This window comes from Hemiscyllium ocellatum, chromosome 2 (genome assembly GCF_020745735.1).
Source record: "Hemiscyllium ocellatum isolate sHemOce1 chromosome 2, sHemOce1.pat.X.cur, whole genome shotgun sequence".
Taxonomy (NCBI): Eukaryota; Metazoa; Chordata; class Chondrichthyes; order Orectolobiformes; family Hemiscylliidae; genus Hemiscyllium; species Hemiscyllium ocellatum.
In genome coordinates, this window is record NC_083402.1 from 29,782,169 (window position 1) to 29,795,061 (window position 12,893).

Here is a 12,893-nt window from a genome sequence, read left to right on the forward strand (position 1 = left end):
TTTACAATATGATGTCTGGATCAATGAAATCCATACTGTACTGGTATACAATATTGGTGTTTGATATCTGTAGAACACTAATGTATGATTTCTTAGACAGCTTTTGTTGTTGTATATGCAGGGGTGGGGGGAGCAGACTGTGTTATAATAAGGCTGAAAATGTGTTGCTGGAAAAGCGCAGCAGGTCAGGCACCATCCAAGGAACAGGAGATTCAACGTTTCGGGCATAAGCCCTTCTTCAGGAATGAGGAAAGTGTGTCCAGCAGGCTAAGATAAAAGGTAGGGAGGAGGGACTTGGGGGAGGGGTGATGGAGATGCGATAGGTGGAAGGATGTCAAGGTGAGGGTGATAGGCCAGAGTGGGGTGGGGGCGGAGAGGTCAGGAAGAAGATTGCAGGTTAGGAAGGCGGTGCTGAGTTCAAGGGAATCGACTGAGACAAGGTGAGGGGAAGGGAAATGAGGAAACTGGAGAAATCTGAGTTCATCCCTTGTGGTCGGAGGGTTCCTAGGTGGAAGATGAGGCGCGCTTCCTCCAACCGTCGTGTTGTTATGGTCTGGCGACGGAGGAGTCCAAGGACCTGCATGTCCTTGGTGAAGTGGGAGGGGGAGTTAAAGTGTTGAGCCACGGTGTGTTTGGGTTGGTTTGTCCGGGTGTCCCAGAGGTGTTCTCTGAAACGTTCCGCAAGTAGGTGGCCTTTCTCCCCAATATAGAGGAGGCCACATCGGGTGCAGCAGATGCAATAGATGATGTGTGTGGAGGTGCAGGTGAATTTGTGGTGGATATGGAAGGATCCCTTGGGGCCTTGGAGAGAAGTAAGGGAGGAGGTGTGGGCGCAAGTTTTGCATTTCTTGCGGTTGCAGGGGAAGGTGCCGGGAGTGGATGTTGGGTTGGTGGGGGGTGTGGACCTGACGAGGGAGTCACGGAGGGAGTGGTCTTTTCGGAACACTGATAGGGGAGGGGAGGGAAATATATCCCTGGTGGTGGGGTCCGTTTGGAGGTGGCGGAAATGACGGCGGATGATACGCTGTATATGGAGGTTAAATATGGAGGTGGGGTGGTGGGTGAGAACCAGTGGGGTCAGGAAGCCCCCACTCTGGCCTATCACCCTCACCTTAACTTCCTTCCACCTATCGCATCTCCATCGCCCCTCCCCCAAGTCCCTCCTCCCTACCTTTTATCTTAGCCTGCTGGACACACTTTCCTCATTCCTGAAAAAGGACTTATGCCCGAAACGTAGAATCTCCTGTCCTTGGATGCTGCCTGACCTGCAGCGCTTTTCCAGCAACACATTTTCAGCTCTGATCTCCAGCATCTGCAGACCTCACTTTCTCCTGTGTTATAATAAGGCCTAGAGTAATGCTGTGGAGATGTTAATTTAAATCCTACCATGGCAGTTGGTGGAATTTGAATTCAATTATATATTATGGAAGTCAAATCTAGTCTCAGAAACCTACCATGACAACTATCATCAAATGCTGTGATACCCCAAATCTGTTATCCTGAACATATAACATCGGAGCCACAACATTGTGGTTGACTCTTGACTACCTCTGTTTTGGCTTGGGATGGGCAACAATTGTTGTCAAGCCCACATCACATGAGTGAGTGAAAACTATGGTCTATTTTATTCTGATTTCTATTATAATAGGATATTAGCATTGTTCATGACATTAATGCCTGCCTTGATTTCATGTATCTTAAGTGTCTTAACTAACAGGGAAATCTGAAATCTTTACCAAGTCTTTTATTTACAGACATCAACAAAATCAATGCACGGTACATTCTGTTGAGGGTTGTGAACAGCCGAGCTAAGATTATTGATCTGTGGGTTGAATTTCTGTGGGGTACTCTCGCAGAGCATCATTTACATTTTTATTTACAGCTTCTCCTGCCTCTCTAACAAAATTAGACAATTGGTTTTATTCCAAACAGTAATTCACTCCTTGGCTGGATCCAATTATAAGCTTAAGTTAAACAAATGATTATGGAAAAGCACATTACACCTCTGTTTCACCCTCAAGGTGTACGAGTCTTATATTTCTTTCAAAATGAATCCTCTCCACTTGAAACCGGGCACCCCAGACACAACCCAGCTTTGGAAAAAATTGATTGACTGAAGATATTATTTTGCTTAAAACTGAAGATCAAATATCACATTGCTACATCTGCTCTGTAATAAAAACCTGCTTCAAATTACCCACCTCAAAAGAAGTTGCTGATATTGTCTTGGTGTGATAAATCGTCCCAAGAATTTTGTCAGTACCATAAGGAGAACATCCCTAGGAGAATGAATAATTTATTAATCAATCTCTTCACATCTTCTTTTTAATGGCTTTTTACCCTTCACAGCTTGTTTTCGTTGTGATCATGATAATCAATTTAGACCATAAGACAATAAGATGTTGGATCAGAAGTGGGCCATTCAGCCCATTAAATCTGCTCTACCATTCAATAAGACTATGGCTGATCTGAAAATTCTCAACTCCACTCTCCACTTTTTCCCCATAATCCTTGATTTCTTTACTGATTAAAAATCGGTCAGTCTCAGTCTTGAATAAACTTAACAATCCAACATCTGTGGTAAAGAATTCTTCACATTGTCTACCTTCTGAGGGAAAAGATTCTTCCTCACCCCGTCTTAAATGGATGACCACTCATTCTGAAATAATAAGCTAAACTCTCCCACAAGAGGAAGCACATTTCCTGTCCAGCTGCCAAAGAATCATACATGCTTCAATAGGGTCTCCACTCATTCTTCTAAACTCCATTGAGTACAGGCCCAACCTACTCAACCTCAACTTGTACGAATATCCCTCCATAACCGAAATGAACCAAGTGAGCTACCTCTGGACTGCCTCCAATGTCAGTAAATCTTTCCTTTGATTTACCTGTTAAGCTGTCCTTTTCCTTCAGGATCATTAGCTTTAAAGAGCTGTTTTACTGCAAAGTAGCCGCTGGATATTATTTTCTCACGCAGTTGATGTTCTAGCTGTAAAACAGGAGAATTGAAGTAACAGCTTTGAATAGCTTCCATAGTTGGTGAATAATACAAATGACCCTTAATTAGAAAAGGGTATTCAAATAACTGCACATAGGCCAGTATCCCATCACCAACTCACCCCTTATCTACATATGCACTGTACATGGGCTTTGACCAGCCAGCTCAGAGTCAGTCCCTAGACTGAGGAGACCTTCTGAATCTCCTGTTTATATCTTCCAGCCAGAGCTCAGCGATTGGCCTTAGTTAACAACCCCGAGCAAGGCCCTCAGAGTCGATGGTCATGGTCCCAATCACTACAGGTACGAAGGGATAGGAGGTGAAAATGACATTAGGAAAGTCTGCCAAATCCTAACAAGTACCTCATCGATCTCAATCCTGAGCTGGGTCCCAGGGCGGGATCTATTGCTTATCCTGCTGCTCTGGCTCATTCTGCTGTCTGTACGATTTTCCAGATCTGCTCGCTGACCTGTAATAGTAAGATGCAAGCAAATATATAGGCCTGTTTTTATTATATGACATCAATCACTGAACACCATTTTTTAAAATAGAGAAAGACTCTATATGTCCTTTAGCTTTGTCTATCTCTTGGTACACATGATATTATCTAATAATCCATCAATATTTAAAAATGTTATGTCGAGTGCAAGCATACATCAGGCATCGTATTTTGTTAGATGTGTTAAGAGGTCCTCAGCTGCAAACTGACAAGTACATTCCAAACTGATTTGAACTTAGTGACTACATGTAAAAAAGGATTGATGCAAGAATAATTCAAGAAATTAAATTACATCTTGCAGCCATTAAGACATTTAGTAGGAGAGTCATTCAGCTGCACTTATAAAATATCAAAACCCCTGACTCTGGAATGAATAGTAGCATAAAGGGTTGTTCACAGCTGAAAATTAACATTTTACTACATCTCTTATTTCATTCTTCCAATATCACACATTCATTTTCATTTCTAAGTTTCAGTAAAACTGAGTTGGACAGAGAGACAATGCTTTGATTGAACCTGAGCAAAGCATGTCCATAAACTTGCAAATGAAAATCTACTGAAGCTAAAGAGAAAGCAATCTGCTGCAAACTGTCTGGCAGAACAACAACAAGGGTTAGGCAATGAAAGTACTGAGAATGGGTTTCGCTATTCTTCCAGATATTTGTTTTATAGAGGTCTACATGCAACTTGCTACACAGAAACAGGCCATTCGACCTAACTGTTTAATGTTGGGTTCCTATTCTCCATTCCATATTTCCTCAACTAAGTCTATCATAGTTAGCCTCCATTGCCTTTTGCTTCAAATACATGCCTAGTTTCCCATTTAATGCAGTTAGGCCTTTGAGTTCAGCTACTGCCCACTTGCCTGAATCGCAGCTTCAACAACAGTCAAGAAGCTTGACACCATCCAGGACAAAGCAGCCCACTTGATTGGCACCACATCCATAAACACCCACTCCCTCCACTTCCAATGCTCAGTAACAACAGTGTATACTATCCAGAAGATTGTTATGAAGCTGTAGGCGTGTACTGTACCTTTAAAAGAGTTGAAAAACTGGCAAACCTGTCATGTGACTGACTGCAAGCGCAGCATGTGCTTAAAAATTTAAAAATGTAACACTTGGCTGCGAAACAAATAGCTAAGCTGAGTTGCTATGCCCCACCACAATTCAAATTTAGCCAATCAATTTAAATTATACCCAAGATACAAAAACCCAATCAAATTTGAATTTTACAGTTTTGACGGCAACAAACTAATGAGACGATCCTATATTTTGGGGTATAAAAAGAAAGCATTTTGAACAGTTAGCCAGAGAGGCAAAGAGCATCAATACAGACTGCCCGTAGACTTGCTTTCTGAATGGTACCTTTATCTATGAAAGATCTTTGCAGCAGAAGAGAAAGTGAGGTCTGCAGATGCTGGAGATCAGAGCTGAAAATGTGTTGCTGGAAAAGCGCAGCAGGTCAGGCAGCATCCAAGAAACAAGAAATTAAGGGCTTATGCCCGAAACGTCGAATTTCCTGTTCCTTGGATGCTGCCTGACCTGCTGTGCTTTTCCAGCAACACATTTTCAGCTTTGCAGCAGAAGACCAAAGAAAAGAAGACCCTGGAAGATACAAAGGGAAGATCAGCAGCTGGCTGGTTTTGAACTTTTTTTTGTAAATCTTGATCAGGAGTTTTATCGGGTGTCCAGAACTACAGGGCATAGGATTAGGATGAGAGGGGAAAGATATAAAAGAGATCTAAGGGACAACATTTTCATGCAGAGGGGTGTGTGTGTGTGTGGAATGGGCTGCCAGAGGAAGTGGTGGAGGCTGGTACAATTGCAACATTTCAAATGCATTTGGATGGGTATATGAATTGGAAGGGTTTGGAGGGATATGGGCCGGGTGCTGGCAGGTGGGACTAGATTGGTCGGCATGGATGAGTTGGACTGAAGGGTCTGTTTCCGTGCTGTACATATCTATGACTCTATGAGTAGGAGGTAGATAACCTGATCAGACAAAGGAAGCTTACAGTGTAGATAGTTGTTGTGTAATGTTCTCTTTTCTTGGAGTTAAAGAATAAATTGCTTTTTTTTCTTTAAATAGTGGGATTTGGGTAGTTCTTTGTCACTCATACTTTAATAGATTAGAAGGCGAGGTGAGCTTTTCCGTGTGTCAGGTTTAAATTAGCAGGAGGGTTTACCCCGTGTCATAACAAGATGCACTGCAGAAATTCACCAAAATTCCTCAGGCAGCACCTTCCAAAGCCATGACTACTTCTATCTAGAAGGCTAAGGCTCACTCTCTCGGCAGATCAGTGCGGAGCGGACCCAGAAGCTGGTGTAGCGCAAGCTTACCTGGGTAGGTTTTCCCAATAAAGGCGCGCAGGAGAGGAACCCGAGGCACTACAGGGGTACTGCCTCCCACCCGCCCTCCTCCTCTAACCTAATAATAAGACCCGTTGTGGTAAGCAGGTAAGTGCTGCATTTTGCTTGTTTTATTCTTTAGACCTAGTTTTTTAAAGGTTACTTTTAGAGGGATGGCAGTGAAGGCAGTACAATGTTCCTCTTGCAACATGTTTGAGGTGAGGGATGCCATATTCGTCCCTGCTGATTACACTTGCAGGAAGTGCACCCATCTCCAGCTCCTCCAAGACCATGTCAGGGAACTGAAGCGGGAGTTGGATGAACTTAGGAACATTCGGGAGGCAGAGGGGGTCATAGATTGGAGCTTTAGGGAAGTAGTAACTCCAAAGATTGCAGACAGATGGGTGACCGTGAGGGGGACTGGGAGGAAGCAGCCAGTACAGGGACCCCCTGCGGCCGTTCTCCTCAAGAACAAGTATACCGTTTTGAATACTTGTGGGGCGGACGACTTACCAGGGATAAGCAATGGGGTTCAGGCCTCTGGCACGGAGCCCGTCCCCGTTGCTCAGAAGGGAAGGGTGGAGAAGAGCAGAGCAATAGTTTTTGGGGACTCGATAGTTCGGGGCACAGATACGCGGTTTTGCGGGGGCGAGAGAGACTCACGATTGGTTTGTTGCCTCCCAGGTGCAAGGGTACGTGACGTCTCTGATTGTATTTTCCGGGTCCTTAAGGGGGAGGGGGAGCAGCCCGAAGTCGTGGTCCACATTGGCACCGACAACATAGGTAGGAAGAGGGATGAGGATGTTAGGCAGGCTTTCAGGGAGCTAGGTTGGAAACTCAGAGCCAGAACAAACAGAGTTGTTGTCTCTGGTTTGTTACCCGTGCCACGTGATAGAGAGTCGAGGAATAGGGAGAGAGAACAGTTAAATGCGTGGCTACAGGGATGGTGCAGGAGGGAGGGATTCCGGTATCTGGATAACTGGGGCTCTTTTTGGGGAAGGTGGGACCTCTATAAACAGGATGGTCTACACCTGAACCTGAGGGGCACCAGTATCCTTGGGGGGAGGTTTGCTAGTGCTCTTTGGGAGGGGGTTAAACTAACTCTGCAGGGGCATGGGAACCTGGACTGTAGTTTTAGGGTGCAGGACCGTGAGTGCAGGGAGGTTAGGAACATGGCATCAATCTCGAAGGAGGGTGCCTGTAAACAGGAAGGTGGCTTGAAGTGTGTATACTTCAATGCGAGAAGTATATGAAATAAGGTAGGTGAACTTGCAGCATGGGTTGGTACCTGGGATTTCGATGTTGGCTATTACGGAGACATGGGTAGAACAGGGAGAGGAATGGCTGTTGCAGGTTCCAGGGTTTAAATGTTTTAGTAGGGTCAGAGGTGGGGGTAAAAGAGGGGGAGGTGTGGCATTGCTTGTCAAGAATAGTATTACAGCGGTGGAAAGGACGATGGATGAAGACTCGCCATCTGAGGTAGTTTAGATTGAGGTTAGAAATAGGAAAGGTGAGGTCACCCTGTTAGGAGTTTTCTACAGGCCTCCTAATAGTCCTAGAGATGCAGAAGAAAGGATTGCGAGGATGATTCAGGAGAAGAGTGAAAGTAATAGTGTGGTTGTTATGGGGGACTTTAACTTTCCAGATATTGACTGGGAAAGCTATAGCTTGAGTGTGTTAGATGGGTCGGTGTTTGTCCAATGTGTGCAGGAGGGTTTCCTGGCACAATATGTAGGCAGGCCAACAAGAGGTGAGGCCATACTGGATTTGGTTCTGGGTAACGAACCAGGCCAGGTGTTAGACTTGGAGAAAGGTGAGCACTTTGGGGACAGTGACCACAATTCGGTGACTTTTACTCTAGTGATGGAGAGGGATAAGTGTGCACTGCAGGGCAAGAGTTATAGCTGGGGGCAGAGAAATTATGATGCGGTGAGGCATGACTTAGGATGCATGGCTTGGAAAAGTAGGCTTCAAGGGAAGGGCACCATCGATATTTGGAGCTTGTTCAAGGAGCAGCTATTGAGTGTCCTTGATTAGTATGTACCTGTCAGGCAGGGAGGAAAGGATTGTGTGAGGGAGCCGTGGTTTAATAAAGAATTGGAATCCCTTGTTAAAGGGAAGAGGGCAGCCTATGTAAAGATGAGGCGTGAAGGTTCAATTGGGGCGATTGAGAGTTATAAGGTAGCCAGGAAGGATCTAAAGAGAGAGCTAAGAGCAGCAAGGAGGGGACATGAAAAGTCCTTGGTTGGTAGGATTAGGGAAAACCCAAAGGCTTTCTATAGGTATGTCAGGAATAAAAGAATGACTAGGGTAGGAGTAGGTCCAGTCAAAGATAGTAGTGGGAAGTTGTGCGTGGAGGCTGAAGAGATTGGAAAGACACTGAATGAATACTTTTCGTCAGTATTCACTCAGGAACAGGATATTGTTGCTGATATGAATATTGAGTTACAATTAATTAGAATGGATGGCTTTGAGGTATGTAGGGAAGAGGTGTTGGAAATTCTGGAAAGGGTGAAAATAGATAAGTCCCCTGGGCCTGATGGCAATTATCCTAGGATTCTCTGGGAAGCAAGGGAGGAGATTGCAGAGCCATTGGCCTTGACTCTTATGTCCTCGTTGTCTACAGGAATAGTGCCAGAAGACTGGAGGATAGCAAATGTGGTTCCCTTGTTCAAGAAGGGGAGTAGGGATAACCCTAGTAACTATAGGCCGGTGAGTCTCACTTCTGTTGTGGGTAAAGTCTTAGAGAGAATTGTAAGGGATGGGATTTATGAACATCTGGATAGGGATAATGTGATCAAGGATAGTCAGCATGGTTTTGTGAAGGGCAGGTCGTGCCTCACAAAACTTATTGAATTCTTTGAGAAGATGACTAAGGAGGTGGACGAGGGTCAAGCGGTAGATGTGGTGTATATGGATTTTAGTAAGGCGTTTGATAAGGTTCCCCATGGTAGGCTACTGCAAAAAATATGAAGGTATGGCATTGAGGGTGCGTTAGAGGTTTGGATTAGGAATTGGCTGACTGGAAGAAGACAGAGGGTAGTAGTTGATGGTAAAGGTTAATCTTGGAGTGTAGTTGGTAGCGGTGTTCTGCAAGGATCTGTTTTGGGACCATTGCTGTTTGTCATTTTCATAAATGACCTGGAGGAGGGGCTAGAAGGTTGGGTGAGCAAGTTTGTGGATGATACAAATGTCGGTGGAGTTGTTGACAGTGAGGAAGGATGTGGCAGGTTACAGTTGGATATAGATAAGCTGCAGAGCTGGGCAGAAAGGTGGCAAATGGAGTTCAATGTAGGTAAGTGTGAAGTGATTCACTTTGCTAAGAGTAACAAGAAGATGGAGTACTGGGCTAATGGTCGGATACTTGGTAGTGTGGATGAACAGAGGGATCTTGGTGTCCATGTACACAGATCTCTGAAAGTTGCCACCCAGGTAAATAGTGCTGTGAAGAAGGCATATGGCGTACTGGCTTTTATTGGTAGAGGAATTGAGTTCCGGAGTCCTGAGGTCATGTTGCAGTTGTATAAGACTCTGGTGCGGCCGCATCTGGAGTATTGTGTGCAGTTTTGGTCACCATACTGTAGGAAGGATGTGGAGGCACTGGAACGGGTGCAGAGGAGGTTTACCAGGATGTTGCCTGGTATGGTAGGAAGATCGTATGAGGAAAGGCTGAGGCACTTGGGGCTGTTTTCATTGGAGAAAAGAAGGTTAGATGACTTGATAGAGGTGTACAAGATGATTAGGGGTTTAGATAGGGTTGACAATGAGAACCTTTTTCCACGTATGGAGTCAGCTATTATGAGGGGGCATAGCTTTAAATTAAGGGGAGGTAGGTATAGGACAGATGTTAGGGGTAGATTCTTTACTCAGCGAGTCATGAGTTCATGGAATGCCCTGCCAGTAACAGTGGTGGACTCTCCCTCTTTATGGGCATTTAAACAGGCATTGGATAGGCATATGGAGGATAGTGGGCTAGTGTAGGTTAGGTGGGCTTGGGTCGGCGCAACATCGAGGGCCAAAGGGCCTGTACTGCGCTGTATTTTTCTATGTTTCTATGTTCTATGTTCTAAGGGTAGCAGATACATGGGAAAACCATGTAAATTCCTGCAAATTCCACACCAAGCCATTCACCATCCTGACTTGGAAAGAGATTACCATTCCATCATTGTTGCTGGGTCAAAATCTGAAATTTTCTCCCTAAGGACATTGTGGGTCTATCTACAGCACATGGACTGCAGCAGCTCAAGAAGGTAGTTCACTAACACCTTTTCAACAGTAACTGGGGACAGGCAATAAATTTTGGCCTAGCCAGTGATGCCCATGTTCCATAAGTGAATGAATACAAAAAGTAAGGATTTTAAATTTCCCAATGTGGAATTCAAAACTAACTAATTAAGTATAATAATTCTCTGAAATAAAAACAGTCCAAAAGTGTTACTTAAGGAGATTTTGAGACATCACCACCAATGTGCCAAGGTCCTCTTGGGGTTCGATGGTATTCTCCTTACTGTTTACAATGCATCCAAGTTTTATATCATCAAGCAGGATTTAGAACATCAGAATAAGCAAGCATCCCAATGTCAACCCCTGGGGAATTCCACCACAAACATTCCTCCATCTGTATCCCTGTCTCACTGTGTGCGGTATCTCCCTGTCTCTGTGTATATGGTATCCTCCTGTCTCTCTGTGTGCATTATTCTCCTGTCTCTCTGGACAGTATCCCCTATCTTTCTGTGAGCATTATCTCTCTGTCTCTCTGTGTCAGTATGTCTGCCTGTCTGTACAATATCCCCCAGTCTCTCTACATACAGCCTATTCACCAGTTTCTCTGTGTACAGTATCCCCCATGTCTACGTCAATATCCACCTCACCCTCTGTGTACAGTATCCTCCTGTATCTCTGTGTGCAGTCTCTCTCTGCCAAGATATCTGCCTGTGTGTGCAGTGTTCCCTCATCTTTCTATGTGCAGTCTCTCTTGGTGTCTTAATTAGAATTCCTACAGTGTGGAAATAGGCTCTGCTGCCCATCTGGTCCAGCCGACCCACTGAAGAGTCACCCACCCAGACCCATTCCCTTACCGTATATTTGTCCCTGACTAACGCAGCTAACCTACACATCTTTGAACACTGTGCGCAACTTAGCATGGCCAGTTCACCTAACCTTCATATAACCTACACTGTGGGAGGAAACCGGAGCACATGGAGGAAACCCATGCAGACACGGGGAGAATGTGCAAAATCCACACAGACAGTCACCCAAGGCTGGATTTGAACCTGGGTCACTGGTCCTGTGAGGCAGCAGTGCTAACCACTGAGCCACCATGCTGCCTTTGAGGCACCATGCCATTCATCTCTCTGTCAGTATCTCTGCCTGTGTGTGCAGTACCTCCTTGTCTCTCTGTGTCACTCTAACAGCCTATGTGCAGTATCTCCCTGTCTTTCTGTGTGCAGGATCTGTCTCTCTGCGTGCAGCATAGCCCTGTTACTCTGTGTGCAGCACCCCCTGTCTCTCTGTATGCAGTATCTCTCCATCTTTCTGTGTGCAGTATCTCTCTGTCTCTCTGCATGCAGTGTCTCTCTGTGTGCAGTATCTCTCTGTCTCTCTGCGTGCAGTGTCCCTCTGCGTGCAGTGTCTCTCTGCGTGCAGTGTCTCTCTGCGTGCAGTGTCTCTCTGTCTCTCTGCATGTAGTGTCTCTCTGACTGTCTGTGTGCAGTATCTCTCTGTGTCTCTGTATGCAGTATCTTTCTGTGTCTCTGTGTGCAGCACACCCCTGTCTCTCTGTGTGCAGCACACCCCTGTCTCTCTGTGTGCAGTATCCCACTGTCTCTCTGTGTGCAGTATCCTACTGTCTCTCTGTGAGCATTATTTTGGTGTGCTGTCTCTCTCTGTTTTTCTGTGTCAGTATATCTCCCTATGTGTGCAATATCTCCCGGTCTCTCTGTGTGCATTATCCTCCTGTCTCTCTGTGTGCAGCACACCTCTGTCTCTATGTGTGCAGTATCCTACTGTCTCTCTGTGAGCATTATTTTGGTGTGCTGTCTCTCTCTGTTTTTCTGTGTCAGTATATCTCCCTATGTGTGCAATATCTCCCAGTCTCTCTGTGTGTATTATCCTCCTGTCTCTCTGTGTACAGCATACCCCTGTCTCTCGGTGTGCAGCATACCCCATCTCTCTGTGTGCAGCATGCCCATGTCTCTCTGTGTACAGCATACCCCTGTCTCTCGGTGTGCAGTATCCCCCATCTCTCTGTGTGCAGCATGCCCATGTCTCTCCGTGTGCAGCATACCCCCGTCTCTCCGTGTGCAGTATCCCCCGTCTCTCTGTGTGCAGTATCCCCCGTCTCTCTGTGTGCAGTGTCCCCTGTCTCTCTGTGTGCAGTATCCCCCGTCTCTCTGTGTGCAGTGTCCCCCGTCTCTCTGTGTGCAGTGTCCCCTGTCTCTCTGTGTGCAGTGTCCCCTGTCTCTCTGTGTGCAGCATACCCCCGTCTCTCCGTGTGCAGTATCCCCCGTCTCTCTGTGTGCAGTGTCCCCCGTCTCTCTGTGTGCAGTATCCCCCGTCTCTCTGTGTGCAGTGTCCCCCTGTCTCTCTGTGTGCAGAATCTCTCCATCTTTCTGTGTCAGTATATCACCCTCTTTGTGCAGAATCCACCATCCCTCTGCGTGCAGTATTTCTGTCTCTCTGTGTTAGGATACATGCCTGTGTGTGCAGTATCTTGCAATCTCTGTGTGCAGTATCTCCCTGTCTCTCAGTGTGCAGTCTCTTCTGTCTCTCAGTGTCAGTATACCTGCTTGTGTGTGCAGTATCTCCATGCCCCTGTGTGCAGTATCTCCCTGTCTCTCTGTGTGCAGGATCTCCCAGTCTCTCTGTGTGCAGTGTCCCCTGTCTCTCTGTGTGCAGTGTCCCCTGTCTCTCTGTGTGCAGTGTCTCTGTCTCTCTATGTCAGTATATTTGCCTGACTGCGCAGTATCTCCCTGTCTCTCTCTCTGTGCAGTATCTCACTGTCTCTCATCGCTCAGTATCCCACTGTCTCTCTGTGTGCAGTATC

At 45.8% G+C, this 12,893-nt stretch overlaps 1 protein-coding gene across 1 annotated transcript in view; it reads right to left on the reverse strand.

Moving 5' to 3' along the window:
- si:ch211-197n1.2 (EF-hand calcium-binding domain-containing protein 6) overlaps window positions 1-12,893 on the reverse strand; it is a 105,831-nt gene that overhangs the window by 76,352 nt on the left and 16,586 nt on the right. The window contains exons 4-5 of the mRNA XM_060833940.1: window positions 3,361-3,467; window positions 2,889-2,989 (exon numbers count right to left, since the gene is read on the reverse strand). Coding sequence (XP_060689923.1) covers window positions 2,889-2,989; window positions 3,361-3,467 — 208 coding nt within the window. The remainder of the gene's footprint in view (window positions 1-2,888; window positions 2,990-3,360; window positions 3,468-12,893) is intronic.